This window comes from Somniosus microcephalus, chromosome 20 (genome assembly GCF_052327205.1).
Source record: "Somniosus microcephalus isolate GS21.2 chromosome 20, FLI_Smic_1.0, whole genome shotgun sequence".
Classification (NCBI taxonomy): Eukaryota; Metazoa; Chordata; class Chondrichthyes; order Squaliformes; family Somniosidae; genus Somniosus; species Somniosus microcephalus.
Window position 1 is genome coordinate 7,343,905 of NC_141006.1, and position 17,842 is coordinate 7,361,746.

Consider the following 17,842-nt stretch of genomic DNA (forward strand, 5'->3'; position numbering starts at 1 on the left):
CCCTTGGATAGGCATTTCTATCAATGTAAGATAATTAGCACTCATGCCCTATATACAGCAACGTAAAGTAATTGACAGTTGTGCTTCTATATAGCAGTGTCAGATATTTAGTGCTGATTGTTTATCTCAGCATTTTTCTTCAAATCAGACACTACCATTTGTGGATCTTTTTGGGAGCAAATTGTTTACCTCCCACACTTATCTTGGAGCCTCTTTTTATTAGCAGGTTGTACCTCTGAGCATAGAAGCTACTTTCCATTCCTTCACAATGAATTGCAGAGCCCTGTGTGGAGAAGGCTTTCGTATTCCTTACTTCTTCATCATCACTCCCATTATCTCAGTGTTTTCCCGCCCCTCACTCCCTCCATCAGCGCTCCCATTATCTCAGTGTTTTCCCGCCCCTCACTCCCTCCATCAGCGCTCCCATTATCTCAGTGTTTTCTCACCCCTCACTCCCTCCATCATCACTCCCATTATCTCAGTGTTTTCCCGCCCCTCACTCCCTCCATCATCGCTCCCATTATCTCAGTGTTTTCCCACCCCTCACTCCCTCTATCATCACTCCCATTATCTCAGTGTTTTCCCACTCCTCACTCCCTCTATCATCGCTCCCATTATCTCAGTGTTTTCCCGCCCCTCACTCCCTCCATCATCACTCCCATTATCTCAGTGTTTTCCCACTCCTCACTCCCTCCATCATCACTCCCATTATCTCAGTGTTTTCCCGCCCCTCACTCCCTCTATCATCACTCCCATTATCTCAGTGTTTTCCCACTCCTCACTCCCTCCATCATCACTCCCATTATCTCAGTGTTTTCCCACCCCTCACTCCCTCTATCATCACTCCCATTATCTCAGTGTTTTCCCACTCCTCACTCCCTCCATCATCACTCCCATTATCTCAGTGTTTTCCCGCCCCTCACTCCCTCCATCATCACTCCCATTATCTCAGGCATTTCCCACCCCTCACTCCCTCCATCATCACTCCCATTATCTCAGTGTTTTCCCACTCCTCACTCCCTCCATCATCACTCCCATTATCTCAGTGTTTTCCCGCCCCTCACTCCCTCCATCATCACTCCCATTATCTCAGTGTTTTCCCACCCCTCACTCCCTCCATCATCACTCCCATTATCTCAGTGTTTTCCCACTCCTCACTCCCTCCATCATCACTCCCATTATCTCAGTGTTTTCCCACTCCTCACTCCCTCTATCATCACTCCCATTATCTCAGTGTTTTCCCACTCCTCACTCCCTCCATCATCACTCCCATTATCTCAGTGTTTTCCCGCCCCTCACTCCCTCCATCATCACTCCCATCATCTCAGTGTTTTCTCACCCCTCACTCCCTCCATCATCACTCCCATTATCTCAGTGTTTTCCCGCCCCTCACTCCCTCCATCATCACTCCCATTATCTCAGTGTTTTCCCACCCCTCACTCCCTCTATCATCACTCCCATTATCTCAGTGTTTTCCCACTCCTCACTCCCTCCATCATCACTCCCATTATCTCAGTGTTTTCCCACCCCTCACTCCCTCTATCATCACTCCCATTATCTCAGTGTTTTCCCACTCCTCACTCCCTCTATCATCACTCCCATTATCTCAGTGTTTTCCCACTCCTCACTCCCTCCATCATCACTCCCATTATCTCAGTGTTTTCCCACCCCTCACTCCCTCCATCATCACTCCCATTATCTCAGTGTTTTCCCACTCCTCACTCCCTCCATCATCACTCCCATTATCTCAGTGTTTTCCCACTCCTCACTCCCTCTATCATCACTCCCATTATCTCAGTGTTTTCCCACTCCTCACTCCCTCCATCATCACTCCCATTATCTCAGTGTTTTCCCGCCCCTCACTCCCTCCATCATCACTCCTATCATCTCAGTGTTTTCTCACCCCTCACTCCCTCTATCATCACTCCCATTATCTCAGTGTTTTCCCACTCCTCACTCCCTCCATCATCACTCCCATTATCTCAGTGTTTTCCCGCCCCTCACTCCCTCCATCATCACTCCCATTATCTCAGTGTTTTCCCACCCCTCACTCCCTCTATCAGCGCTCCCATTATCTCAGTGTTTTCCCACCCCTCACTCCCTCCATCATCACTCCCATTATCTCAGTGTTTTCCCGCCCCTCACTCCCTCTATCATCACTCCCATTATCTCAGTGTTTTCCCGCCCCTCACTCCCTCCATCATCACTCCCATTATCTCAGTGTTTTCCCGCCCCTCACTCCCTCTATCATCACTCCCATTATCTCAGTGTTTTCTCACTCCTCACTCCCTCCATCATCACTCCCATTATCTCAGTGTTTTCCCGCCCCTCACTCCCTCTATCATCACTCCCATTATCTCAGTGTTTTCCCGCCCCTCACTCCCTCTATCATCACTCCCATTATCTCAGTGTTTTCCCACCCCTCACTCCCTCCATCATCACTCCCATTATCTCAGTGTTTTCCCGCCCCTCACTCCCTCCATCAGCACTCCCATTATCTCAGTGTTTTCCCGCCCCTCACTCCCTCCATCATCACTCCCATTATCTCAGTGTTTTCCCACTCCTCACTCCCTCCATCATCACTCCCATTATCTCAGTGTTTTCCCACCCCTCACTCCCTCCATCAGCGCTCCCATTATCTCAGTGTTTTCTCACCCCTCACTCCCTCCATCATCACTCCCATTATCTCAGTGTTTTCCCACTCCTCACTCCCTCCATCATCACTCCCATTATCTCAGTGTTTTCCCACTCCTCACTCCCTCCATCATCACTCCCATTATCTCAGTGTTTTCCCGCCCCTCACTCCCTCCATCATCACTCCCATTATCTCAGTGTTTTCCCACTCCTCACTCCCTCCATCATCACTCCCATTATCTCAGTGTTTTCTCACCCCTCACTCCCTCCATCATCACTCCCATTATCTCAGTGTTTTCTCACCCCTCACTCCCTCCATCATCACTCCCATTATCTCAGTGTTTTCCCACTCCTCACTCCCTCCATCATCACTCCCATTATCTCAGTGTTTTCCCACTCCTCACTCCCTCCATCATCACTCCCATTATCTCATTGTTTTCCCGCCCCTCACTCCCTCCATCATCACTCCCATTATCTCAGTGTTTTCCCACTCCTCACTCACTCCATCATCACTCCCATTAACTCAGTGTTTTCCCGCCCCTCACTCCCTCTATCATCACTCCCATTATCTCAGTGTTTTCTCACCCCTCACTCCCTCCATCATCACTCCCATTATCTCAGTGTTTTCCCACTCCTCACTCCCTCCATCATCACTCCCATTATCTCAGTGTTTTCCCACCCCTCACTCCCTCTATCATCACTCCCATTATCTCAGTGTTTTCCCACTCCTCACTCCCTCCATCATCACTCCCATTATCTCAGTGTTTTCCCACTCCTCACTCCCTCCATCATCACTCCCATTATCTCAGTGTTTTCCCGCCCCTCACTCCCTCTATCATCACTCCCATTATCTCAGTGTTTTCCCACTCCTCACTCCCTCTATCATCACTCCCATTATCTCAGTGTTTTCCCGCCCCTCACTCCCTCTATCATCACTCCCATTATCTCAGTGTTTTCCCACCCCTCACTCCCTCCATCACCACTCCCATTATCTCAGTGTTTTCCCACTCCTCACTCCCTCTATCATCACTCCCATTATCTCAGTGTTTTCCCACTCCTCACTCCCTCCATCATCACTCCCATTATCTCAGTGTTTTCCCACTCCTCACTCCCTCCATCATCACTCCCATTATCTCAGTGTTTTCCCACTCCTCACTCCCTCCATCATCACTCCCATTATCTCAGTGTTTTCCCACCCCTCACTCCCTCTATCATCACTCCCATTATCTCAGTGTTTTCCCACTCCTCACTCCCTCCATCAGCACTCCCATTATCTCAGTGTTTTCCCACCCCTCACTCCCTCCATCATCACTCCCATTATCTCAGTGTTTTCCCGCCCCTCACTCCCTCCATCATCACTCCCATTATCTCAGTGTTTTCCCGCCCCTCACTCCCTCCATCATCACTCCCATTATCTCAGTGTTTTCCCACTCCTCACTCCCTCTATCATCACTCCCATTATCTCAGTGTTTTCCCACCCCTCACTCCCTCTATCATCACTCCCATTAACTCAGTGTTTTCCCGCCCCTCACTCCCTCTATCATCACTCCCATTATCTCAGTGTTTTCCCACTCCTCACTCCCTCCATCATCACTCCCATTATCTCAGTGTTTTCCCACCCCTCACTCCCTCTATCATCACTCCCATTATCTCAGTGTTTTCCCACTCCTCACTCCCTCCATCATCACTCCCATTATCTCAGTGTTTTCCCACCCCTCACTCCCTCCATCAGCGCTCCCATTATCTCAGTGTTTTCCCGCCCCTCACTCCCTCCATCATCACTCCCATTATCTCAGTGTTTTCCCACTCCTCACTCGCTCCATCATCACTCCCATTATCTCAGTGTTTTCCCACTCCTCACTCCCTCCATCATCACTCCCATTATCTCAGTGTTTTCCCACTCCTCACTCCCTCCATCATCACTCCCATTATCTCAGTGTTTTCCCGCCCCTCACTCCCTCCATCATCACTCCCATTATCTCAGTGTTTTCCCGCCCCTCACTCCCTCTATCATCACTCCCATTATCTCAGTGTTTTCCCGCCCCTCACTCCCTCCATCAGCGCTCCCATTATCTCAGTGTTTTCCCACTCCTCACTCCCTCCATCATCACTCCCATTATCTCAGTGTTTTCCCACTCCTCACTCCCTCCATCATCACTCCCATTATCTCAGTGTTTTCCCGCCCCTCACTCCCTCTATCATCACTCCCATTATCTCAGTGTTTTCCCACTCCTCACTCCCTCCATCATCACTCCCATTATCTCAGTGTTTTCCCGCCCCTCACTCCCTCCATCATCACTCCCATTATCTCAGTGTTTTCCCATTCCTCACTCCCTCCATCATCACTCCCATTATCTCAGTGTTTTCCCGCCCCTCACTCCCTCCACCAGCGCTCCCATTATCTCAGTGTTTTCCCACTCCTCACTCCCTCTATCATCACTCCCATTATCTCAGTGTTTTCCCACTCCTCACTCCCTCCATCATCACTCCCATTATCTCAGTGTTTTCCCACTCCTCACTCCCTCCATCATCACTCCCATTATCTCAGTGTTTTCCCGCCCCTCACTCCCTCTATCATCACTCCCATTATCTCAGTGTTTTCCCGCCCCTCACTCCCTCCATCATCACTCCCATTATCTCAGTGTTTTCCCGCCCCTCACTCCCTCTATCATCACTCCCATTATCTCAGTGTTTTCTCACTCCTCACTCCCTCCATCATCACTCCCATTATCTCAGTGTTTTCCCGCCCCTCACTCCCTCTATCATCACTCCCATTATCTCAGTGTTTTCCCGCCCCTCACTCCCTCTATCATCACTCCCATTATCTCAGTGTTTTCCCACCCCTCACTCCCTCCATCATCACTCCCATTATCTCAGTGTTTTCCCGCCCCTCACTCCCTCCATCAGCACTCCCATTATCTCAGTGTTTTCCCGCCCCTCACTCCCTCCATCATCACTCCCATTATCTCAGTGTTTTCCCACTCCTCACTCCCTCCATCATCACTCCCATTATCTCAGTGTTTTCCCACCCAGCACTCCCTCCATCAGCGCTCCCATTATCTCAGTGTTTTCTCACCCCTCACTCCCTCCATCATCACTCCCATTATCTCAGTGTTTTCCCACTCCTCACTCCCTCCATCATCACTCCCATTATCTCAGTGTTTTCCCACTCCTCACTCCCTCCATCATCACTCCCATTATCTCAGTGTTTTCCCGCCCCTCACTCCCTCCATCATCACTCCCATTATCTCAGTGTTTTCCCACTCCTCACTCCCTCCATCATCACTCCCATTATCTCAGTGTTTTCTCACCCCTCACTCCCTCCATCATCACTCCCATTATCTCAGTGTTTTCTCACCCCTCACTCCCTCCATCATCACTCCCATTATCTCAGTGTTTTCCCACTCCTCACTCCCTCCATCATCACTCCCATTATCTCAGTGTTTTCCCACTCCTCACTCCCTCCATCATCACTCCCATTATCTCAGTGTTTTCCCGCCCCTCACTCCCTCCATCATCACTCCCATTATCTCAGTGTTTTCCCACTCCTCACTCCCTCCATCATCACTCCCATTAACTCAGTGTTTTCCCGCCCCTCACTCCCTCTATCATCACTCCCATTATCTCAGTGTTTTCTCACCCCTCACTCCCTCCATCATCACTCCCATTATCTCAGTGTTTTCCCACTCCTCACTCCCTCCATCATCACTCCCATTATCTCAGTGTTTTCCCACCCCTCACTCCCTCTATCATCACTCCCATTATCTCAGTGTTTTCCCACTCCTCACTCCCTCCATCATCACTCCCATTATCTCAGTGTTTTCCCACTCCTCACTCCCTCCATCATCACTCCCATTATCTCAGTGTTTTCCCGCCCCTCACTCCCTCTATCATCACTCCCATTATCTCAGTGTTTTCCCACTCCTCACTCCCTCTATCATCACTCCCATTATCTCAGTGTTTTCCCGCCCCTCACTCCCTCTATCATCACTCCCATTATCTCAGTGTTTTCCCACCCCTCACTCCCTCCATCACCACTCCCATTATCTCAGTGTTTTCCCACTCCTCACTCCCTCTATCATCACTCCCATTATCTCAGTGTTTTCCCACTCCTCACTCCCTCCATCATCACTCCCATTATCTCAGTGTTTTCCCACTCCTCACTCCCTCCATCATCACTCCCATTATCTCAGTGTTTTCCCACTCCTCACTCCCTCCATCATCACTCCCATTATCTCAGTGTTTTCCCACCCCTCACTCCCTCTATCATCACTCCCATTATCTCAGTGTTTTCCCACTCCTCACTCCCTCCATCAGCACTCCCATTATCTCAGTGTTTTCCCACCCCTCACTCCCTCCATCATCACTCCCATTATCTCAGTGTTTTCCCGCCCCTCACTCCCTCCATTATCACTCCCATTATCTCAGTGTTTTCCCGCCCCTCACTCCCTCCATCATCACTCCCATTATCTCAGTGTTTTCCCACTCCTCACTCCCTCTATCATCACTCCCATTATCTCAGTGTTTTCCCACCCCTCACTCCCTCTATCATCACTCCCATTAACTCAGTGTTTTCCCGCCCCTCACTCCCTCTATCATCACTCCCATTATCTCAGTGTTTTCCCACTCCTCACTCCCTCCATCATCACTCCCATTATCTCAGTGTTTTCCCACCCCTCACTCCCTCTATCATCACTCCCATTATCTCAGTGTTTTCCCACTCCTCACTCCCTCCATCATCACTCCCATTATCTCAGTGTTTTCCCACCCCTCACTCCCTCCATCAGCGCTCCCATTATCTCAGTGTTTTCCCGCCCCTCACTCCCTCCATCATCACTCCCATTATCTCAGTGTTTTCCCACTCCTCACTCGCTCCATCATCACTCCCATTATCTCAGTGTTTTCCCACTCCTCACTCCCTCCATCATCACTCCCATTATCTCAGTGTTTTCCCACTCCTCACTCCCTCCATCATCACTCCCATTATCTCAGTGTTTTCCCGCCCCTCACTCCCTCCATCATCACTCCCATTATCTCAGTGTTTTCCCGCCCCTCACTCCCTCTATCATCACTCCCATTATCTCAGTGTTTTCCCGCCCCTCACTCCCTCCATCAGCGCTCCCATTATCTCAGTGTTTTCCCACTCCTCACTCGCTCCACCATCACTCCCATTATCTCAGTGTTTTCCCACTCCTCACTCCCTCCATCATCACTCCCATTATCTCAGTGTTTTCCCACCCCTCACTCCCTCCATCAGCGCTCCCATTATCTCAGTGTTTTCCCACCCCTCTCTCCCTCCATCATCACTCCCATTATCTCAGTGTTTTCCCGCCCCTCACTCCCTCCACCAGCGCTCCCATTATCTCAGTGTTTTCCCACTCCTCACTCCCTCTATCATCACTCCCATTATCTCAGTGTTTTCCCACTCCTCACTCCCTCCATCATCACTCCCATTATCTCAGTGTTTTCCCACTCCTCACTCCCTCCATCATCACTCCCATTATCTCAGTGTTTTCCCACTCCTCACTCCCTCCATCATCACTCCCATTATCTCAGTGTTTTCCCACTCCTCACTCCCTCCATCATCACTCCCATTATCTCAGTGTTTTCCCGCCCCTCACTCCCTCTATCATCACTCCCATTATCTCAGTGTTTTCCCACTCCTCACTCCCTCTATCATCACTCCCATTATCTCAGTGTTTTCCCGCCCCTCACTCCCTCCATCATCACTCCCATTATCTCAGTGTTTTCCCATTCCTCACTCCCTCCATCATCACTCCCATTATCTCAGTGTTTTCCCGCCCCTCACTCCCTCCACCAGCGCTCCCATTATCTCAGTGTTTTCCCACTCCTCACTCCCTCTATCATCACTCCCATTATCTCAGTGTTTTCCCACTCCTCACTCCCTCCATCATCACTCCCATTATCTCAGTGTTTTCCCACTCCTCACTCCCTCCATCATCACTCCCATTATCTCAGTGTTTTCCCGCCCCTCACTCCCTCTATCATCACTCCCATTATCTCAGTGTTTTCCCACTCCTCACTCCCTCCATCATCACTCCCATTATCTCAGTGTTTTCCCGCCCCTCACTCCCTCCATCATCACTCCCATTATCTCAGTGTTTTCCCGCCCCTCACTCCCTCCATCATCACTCCCATTATCTCAGTGTTTTCTCACCCCTCACTCCCTCCATCATCACTCCCATTATCTCAGTGTTTCCCCGCTCCTCACTCCCTCCATCAGCGCTCCCATTATCTCAGTGTTTTCCCGCCCCTCACTCCCTCCACCATCACTCCCATTATCTCAGTGTTTTCCCACCCCTCACTCCCTCCATCATCACTCCCATTATCTCAGTGTTTTCCCACTCCTCACTCCCTCTATCATCACTCCCATTATCTCAGTGTTTTCCCACTCCTCACTCCCTCCATCATCACTCCCATTATCTCAGTGTTTTCCCACTCCTCACTCCCTCTATCATCACTCCCATTATCTCAGTGTTTTCCCACTCCTCACTCCCTCTATCATCACTCCCATTATCTCAGTGTTTTCCCACTCCTCACTCCCTCTATCATCACTCCCATTATCTCAGTGTTTTCCCACTCCTGACTCCCTCCATCAGCGCTCCCATTATCTCAGTGTTTTCCCGCCCCTCACTCCCTCTATCATCACTTAAAGAGGTTAGATTCAGCAGCATCAATTGGGGTTTGTTCTGATTGGCTGCTCAGTTCTCAATACATCCAATTCTTAGCAAATTGCCATGAGTAACCCAGACCTTGCTGCAGGATTTATTTGGTTGTCCATTGTGGTGTGTTTTATTTCTGTGCTGTCAAGCTGCAATGTCACTGTCGCTTGACATTGTCCATCTACTGTTGTTTCAGACTTTTTCCAGTTTGGGTAAGAGAGCTGGCTGTGCTGTGCCATAGAACAGTGGGTGGTAGTGTCTACCTGACCAATTACAGTCCCCTCCCCAAATTAGTTCAGCCCATTTCTCTAATAAGGGGATTAGATAAGAAATACTTCTTGTGACAACATGGATTTAGAGTGAGTCAAACTGGGTTTAAATGTCAATTTAAAAAAAATCTCTAATTTTACAGGTTACACTAACAACAATCGGTTATGGTGATAAAACACCACAAACATGGCTTGGTCGAATGCTAGCAGCAGGATTTGCACTATTAGGAGTCTCTTTCTTTGCTCTACCAGCTGTAAGTATATGGGACTGCTATAGATAGCTGCTAGAAACGGCATAGAATGAAGTTAGGAATCACTGCCTTAAGTTAAAACAAACTGGCTACTATGCTTTTTCAGTTCAGAAGTTAAATGCTTTCAGTTTCCAGCTCTAATTTTCATGTGCATTGTGTGGCACCATTAGTTCAAACTTTGGCCTTTCGGCACAGGCCATGGCTCGAACCCCCCTGAAATCCCTTTTGTGTGCTGGCTGTTGGGATCCTATGTGAATGGGTTTGGGAGGCTAGCTGGTGAAGGGAGTTAGAATCATAGAATGATTCAACACAAAGGGAGGCCATTTGGCCCATCGTGCCTATGCTGGCTCTTTGGTAGAGCTCTCCAATTAGTCCCACTCCTCTGCTCTTTCCCCAAAGCCCTGCAAATTTTTCCTTTTAAAATGTGTATCCAATTCCCTTTGAAAGTTATTATTGAATCTGCTTCCACCGCCCTTTCAGGCAGTGTATCCTAGATTATAACAACTCGCTACATAAAAAAATGCTTTCGCATGTCACCTCTGCTTCTTTTGCAGCTGGAACACTGTCCTGCTATCTCTGGGACCCAGACTCAAAATCTGGCCTGGACAAGCAGGATGAAAATCTCCTTCTGTTGCTGCAAGTATCCTACTTGAAGTGAGTTTGGAGTAGCCTCAACCCAAGTCCCGTGGGCTTGAGTGTTCAGTACAAAACTCCCCCAATTAGCTTTAAAAAGCTACGTGCCACAGCATTTCTCAGCTAAGATGCAGCAACAGGAGGTGCTGACATACTGCAGGCTTTTTACGCTCTGCTGTGCTGCTTCTGCTTGTTAAAAGGTAAACAAATACAGCCACCTAGTGGCGGGATGTGAGTTCACTCTTAATCCCAGACCCAAATAAGCACAAAAATCCACAAAAAAGTTATCTTTCAAAATGTTTGACTCTTTACCTTTTTCTCATTACTTCTGATTGGCCAGATTAATGTGCCCCGATGACTCATTGGCTAAATGGGCTGCCCCGTGTGCTGCTGAGCCATACAGGTTGATCATGAGTTCACTGATCTCAGCTGATGCTATAATTGGCCTCAGCATCCTCGGCTAAGGAGGGGAAAACTTAGCCGGGGTTCTGTTATTGATTACTATCCAGTGCACATCACGTAAGGACAGGTTTGCGTTTGTTTCTGCTGCATCCATGGCCAAATAGCCTGTCATCACTCGCTGTCTAAGCTCACGTGAAGAATGGCTAGTTGGACAAGGTGTTGGAGGGACGCTGGCCCTTGTGGAGCCACTTTCAGTAAGGGTTAGCAACTTCAGGAAAGGAGGATAGAAAGTCAGAAGGAAAAAACAATGCTTTAAAAATCTGGTTCCGATGTTTTCTTATCTTGTCACTGAAAATACTGACAACATGCAATTTAGACCATTGTTGATCTCCACATAGTGACTGACTGTGGTGTGTTGCTTGCAGGGAATTCTGGGTTCAGGGTTTGCTCTCAAAGTTCAAGAACAACATCGACAGAAACACTTTGAAAAAAGGAGAACCCCTGCTGCCAATCTCATTCAGGTGAGTGTAGAATTATGCATTCTGTCAGCATTATGTGACATCATATGCGTGAAGGTTACAATCACAACAAACCGTTTAAATGGTCCGACAATGCCGCCATGCTGTGCTGCCCGAGACTCAGAGCTGGAGAATGGCTTTGAGCGGGGATTTTGGGGTTGTGTTTCATTGCAGTGGGAGACACGAGGAGGCTGGCGGTAGGAATAAAGAAAGGACTTTCAGCCTGCCAAGCCCCACACTGCTCCTGGAATCTATTACAGCTGAAGAAGAAGAATTGTAATGGGATACGAAGAGTTGGGAGAGTTGGGATGGGAAGCAGTTGTAGTGGAGGAGAGCTGGGAGTTGAGGAGTAGGAACAAGACTGGCTGTAAGGGAATGCTGAAAAAACTTAGTCAGGTCTGCTTTCTGAAAATAAAAATAGCTGACTAATTTGATTTTTGGTGAATTAGCATCTATGGTCAAGCTTAAATGGGTTGCTAAAAGGTCAAAACAGCATGAAGCTTGCCAGTCATATACAAGCTTTATGTTTAAAGTTCATCTCCATGGCAATACCAGCTCTGTAATCACATTAAGAATTCTAAACCCGCAACACACTGTTGTAGAACAGCCACTGCACAAGGGTTTTTTTAAGTGTTGCTGCTGAAGTTTCCCCACTGCAGGAAAAATTCTGGCTGACCTCTGTGACAACCAGTATGGTTCTGAAGTATCTGCTGCTTTATTCAATGGGAACGTGAATAAGATCTTGGCAGATACCCACAGGGATCTGATTCATTTGGCAGCCAGAGACCGTCTAAAGAACAAGTATGCAAAAGTTGAAGCATCACCCTTTAAGAGAAGTTGGATCTTGCCAGCTAAAACTTCGATCCTGTGTAGCTGCAATCTTTTTTCATTCTTGAGATCCTGAGATGGAGGGCCAAGATCTAGAAATACAAAGGGTGAGAAGAATAGGCATGAAGACAAGGCAAATCAGGAGATAGTTTTTAAAGGACACAAAGCTTAACATTTAAAAGCCTATAGAGCACAGGAAACAGGGGAGACTGAGGGAACATAGGACCATTAGGAACAGGTGGAGGCCATTCATCCTCGAGCCTGCTGCACCATTCAATTAGATCATGGCTGATCTGCTCCTCAACTCCATCTACCTGCCTTAGCTCCATAATCCCTTGCTACCTTACCTAACAAAAACCCATCTATCTCAGTCTTGAAAGCTCCAATTGTCTCAGCATCCACAGCCATTTGGGGGAGAGAGTTCCAGATTTATACTACGCGATGTGTGAAAAACTGCCTCCTGATTTTCCTCCGAAATGGCCGAGCTCTAATTTTAAGATTATGTCCCCTTCTTCTTGACTCCCCCACTGAAAGAAATTGTTTCTCTCGATCTACCCTATCCGATCCCTTAATATTGTAAACGGGGGGCTCGACATCGGGGATCGCGGGGGGCTCGACATCGGGGATCGCGGGGGGCTCGACATCGGGGATCGCGGGGGGTCGACATCGGGGATCACGGGGGGGTCGACATAGGGGTCACGGGGGGGTCGACATCGGGGATCACGGGGGGGCCGACATAGGGGTCGCGGGGGGGCCGACATCGGGGATCGCGGGGGGCTCGACATCGGGGATCACAGGGGGGCCGACATCGGGGATCGCGGGGGGGCCGACATCGGGGATCGCGGGGGGCTCGACATCGGGGATCGCGGGGGGGGCCGACATCGGGGATCACGGGGGGGTCGACATAGGGGTCGCGGGGGGGTCGACATCGGGGATCGCGGGGGGCTCGACATCGGGGATCGCGGGGGGCTCGACATCGGGGATCGCGGGGGGGCCGACATCGGGGATCACGGGGGGGTCGACATAGGGGTCGCGGGGGGGTCGACATCGGGGATCGCGGGGGGGTCGACATCGGGGATCACGGGGGGGTTCGACATCAGGGATCGCGGGGGGGTCAACATCGGGGATCACGGGGGGGTCGACATCGGGGATCGCGGGGGGGTCGACATCGGGGATCGCGGGGGGGTCGACATCGGGGATCGCGGGGGGGTCGACATCGGGGATCGCGGGGGGGTCGACATCGGGGATCGCTGGGGGGGTCGACATCGGGGATCGCTGGGGGGGTCGACATCGGGGATCACGGGGGGGGTCGACATCGGGGATCGCGGGGGGTTCGACATCAGGGATCACGGGGGGGTCGACGTCGGGGATCGCGGGGGGGTCGACATCGGGGATCGTGGGGGGGTCGACATCGGGGATCGCGGGGGGGTCGACATCGGGGATCACGGGGGGGTCGACATCGGGGATCACGGGGGGGTCGACATCGGGGATCGCGGGGGGGGGTCGACATCTGGGATCGCGGGGGGGGTCGACATCTGGGATCGCGGGGGGGTTCGACATCGGGGATCACGGGGGGTTCGACATCTGGGATCACGGGGGGTTCGACATCGGGGATCACGGGGGGGGTCGACATCGGGGATCGCGGGGGTTCGACATCAGGGATCACGGGGGGGTCGACATCGGGGATCGCGGGGGGGATCGACATCGGGGATCACGGGGGAGGTTGACCTCGGGGATCGCGGGGGGCTCGACATCGGGGATCACGGGGGGGTCGACATCGGGGATCGCGGGGGGGGGTCGACATCGGGGATCACGGGGGAGGTTGACCTCGGGGATCACGGGGGGGTCCCATCGGGGATCACGGGGGGGGTCGACATCTGGGATCACGGGGGGGTCGACATCTGGGATCGCGGGGGGTTCGACATCTGGGATCACGGGGGGGTCGACATCGGGGATCGCGGGGGGGTCGACATCGGGGATCACGGGGGGGTCGACATCAGGGATCGCGGGGGGGGGTCGACATCGGGGATCACGGGGGGGGTTGACCTCGGGGATCACGGGGGGGTCGACATCGGGGATCACGGGGGGGTCGACATCGGGGATCACGGGGGGTTCGACATCGGGGATCGCGGGGGGGTCGACATCGGGGATCACGGGGGGGGTTGACCTCGGGGATCACGGGGGGGGTTGACCTCGGGGATCACGGGGGGTTCGACATCGGGGATCGCGGGGGGTTCGACATCGGGGATCGCGGGGGGGTCGACATCTGGGATCATGGGGGGTTCGACATCGGGGATCGCGGGGATCGACATCGGGGATCACGGGGGTCGACATCAGGGATCGCGGGGGGTCGACATCAGGGATCACGGGGGGGTCGACATCGGGGATCGCGGGGGGGGTCGACATCGGGGATCGCGGGGGTGGGGGGTCGACATCGGGGATCGCGGGGGAGTCGACATCGGGGATCGCGGGGGGGATCGACATCGGGGATCACGGGGGGCTCGACATCGGGGATCGCGGGGGAGTCGACATCGGGGATCGCGGGGGGGATCGACATCGGGGATCACGGGGGGCTCGACATCGGGGATCGCGGGGGGGTCGACATCGGGGATCGCAGGGGTGTGGGGTCGACATCGGGGATCGCGGGGGAGTCAACATCGGGGATCACGGGGGTGGGTCGACATCGGGGATCGCGGGGGGGTCGACATCAGGGATCACGGGGGGGGTCGACATCGGGTATCACGGGGGGCTCGACATCGGGGATCACGGGGGAGTCAACATCGGGGATCGCGGGGGAGTCAACATCGGGGATCGCGGGGGGTCGACATCGGGGATCGCGGGGGGGTCAACATCAGGGATCGCGGGGGGGTCGACATCGGGTATCACGGGGGGCTCGACATCGGGGATCACGGGGGAGTCAACATCAGGGATCACGGGGGGGAGGAGTCGGCATCGGGGATCGCGGGGTTTCAGTCCCGCCTCCAACAACTTCTGGCCAACCCACGCTATTTTCCCTTGATTGACCTTGTTAAGCCCGCCTAGTGGGCTTAGCAGGCCAATTAAGGGAAAGCCGGTTACAGAGAACATCAATGTTTTTGACAGATGAATTGGCATCGTTTAACAGCTCTGCGTAGCTGCCAAACATTGACATTCTCTGTAGTTTGATGAGGTCCTCATCAAACAGCTTTCTTTTGCAGAAATGAGATGGTTGTTGCATTGGAGAATGCAATGGCCATCTATCATCTCCAACGTGGAGGTGCGAGACTCTCCGCATACCCACCGACTGCAGCCTGCAGGAAGAAACAAAGGTAAGTACACTTTTACTAACACTTTGCACTTACCTCAGATACTCACCTCTACACTCTTGCACCCATCACTTACCTTCACACCACACTTTTGCACCACCCGACCCCCGCAGACCCAGTACTCGCCTCGCTGACCTGGTGGGTTTCGGAGCTTTCGGGAAGCCCGCACTTGTGAGGGCAAAAAGGGGATAATCCTATTTTCTGCCTGTTAACTACCTGTTAACAGGCAGTTAATAGGCTTTAATCCCTTCCCGCCTCCAAGGAGACGGGACCTGGTGCGGGACGGCTACCTGCCTCTTAGGAAGATGGCATGGAGGTGGGTTGGGCACCCCCGACAGTCATGCCTCCATACCCGCCTCCTCAGGGCTGGCAAGATCGCGCCCGCTGTCTTCAATCTTCCCAATGTTTAACTGAAGGAAAATGTGGCTCATCCCATTCTTGATACCAGACAAGCAGTCTGACAACACAGTGGCAGTGGAGGGGTTGAGAGAGGTGGTAGAGAAATAGAGAGAGGCTTTGTCAGTGTGTGTGTGGAAGCTGACCCCATGCCTTTGGATGATGTCGCCAAGGGGCAGCATTCAGTTGAGGAAGAGGAGGTGGCTAAGGACAGCTCTTGGGGGATTCCAGGGGTAATGGTGTGGGGGCTGAAATGGAAGCCATTGTTGGAGATGCTTTAACTACAATAAGATAGGTAATAGTGGAACCAAGCAAGGACAATCTCATTGAACTGGACAGTGGAGGACATGTGTTGGAGGAGGATGGTGTGGTCAACCATGTTAAGGGCAAGATCATAAGGATGGCGAAACATCGGAAACTCTCTGGATTAGGCTCCCTGAACATTTGGTGGATATTGATTCACTACTGTCATTTAAAAGCAAATGTGTCAGGTTCCTGAGCGATATAATCAGTTATAGTGGGTAGGTTGCTCAGTAATTGTGATTGTCAAGAGTTATGGGTTATTATAGTCTCCTGGAGCTTTGCCCGATGCCTTAAGGAATCGAAGAAAAATTCCCAGAGTTTCTTCTGAATTGGCTGCATGTTGTTTTCTCCGTTTTTTTGTTTCTCCCAGAAGAATTCATGATTAGGGGTGGGGCAGTGGTTGTGTGTCGTTGCACTATATCTGATGGGGCAGGCTTAATGGACCCGATTGTATTTTCCCACCCTTCTGCTCGTACGTTCATTCATGATTTTGTTCAGCCACCCTGCTGACCTTGAATTTCCAGCTGCTGTTCACGCAGATTTCCTGCATTGCTTATTCGGGATTCAGTTACAAACAAACCAGAGTATTCTCATTAGCTGATTCCAGGGCAATTAGGTCTGCATGAGGATCACCTGACAAACACATCAGCGGCACTGGATAGTCCTGTGCCACTGTCAGATTGGTGGAAGCTGCAAAGGATGCAAAAAAGGTAGTGTTACAGAGAGTAACCAAACCTATGATTAAGTAATCGGAATGGACAATCAATTGCGTTGTACCAGAGGCCAATTTAGCTCTATATCCTGACCTCAAGATGAGCATTTGCACTAAAGAAATTACAATTGGTATTCACTCCCATTGTATAGAATAGTGACTGGATCCCTGTAATTCACTCCCATTGTATAGAATAGTGACCGGACCCTTGTCATTCACTCCCATTGAATAAAATAGTGACCGGACCCTTGTCATTCACTCCCATTGAATAAAATAGTGACCAGACCCCTGTAATTCACTCCCATTGTATAGAATAGTGACCGGACCCCTGTAATTCACTCCCATTGTATAGAATAGTGACCGGACCCCTGTAATTCACTCCCATTGGATAGAATAGTGACCGGACCCCTGTAATTCACTCCCATTGTATAGAATAGTGACCGGACCCCTGTAATTCACTCCCATTGTACAGAATAGTGACCGGACCCCTGTAATTCACTCCCATTGTATAGAATAGTGGCCGGACCCCTGTAATTCACTCCCGTTGAATAGAATAGTGACCGGACCTCTGTAATTCACTCCCATTGTATAGAATAGTGACCGGACCCCTGTAATTCACTCCCATTGAATAGAATAGTGACTGGACCCCTGTAATTCACTCTCATTGTATAGAATATTGACCAGACCCCTGTAATTCACTCCCATTGTATAGAATAGTGACCGGACCCCTGTAATTCACTCCCATTGTATAGAATAGTGACCGGACCCCTGTAATTCACTCCCATTGTATAGAATAGTGACCGGACCCCTGTAATTCACTCCCATTGAATGGAATAGTGACCGGACCCCTGTAATTCACTCCCATTGTATGGAATAGTGACCGGACCCCTGTAATTCACTCCCATTGA

General features: G+C 51.1%; 1 protein-coding gene across 1 annotated transcript in view; it reads left to right on the top strand.

The window, feature by feature from the left end:
- LOC147103040 (potassium voltage-gated channel subfamily KQT member 4-like) overlaps positions 1–17,842 on the top strand; it is a 424,561-nt gene that overhangs the window by 246,870 nt on the left and 159,849 nt on the right. Inside the window, exons 6-7 of the mRNA XM_085963167.1 lie at positions 9,730–9,840; positions 11,298–11,393. Of these exons, the coding sequence (XP_085819293.1) occupies positions 9,730–9,840; positions 11,298–11,393 (207 nt within the window). The remainder of the gene's footprint in view (positions 1–9,729; positions 9,841–11,297; positions 11,394–17,842) is intronic.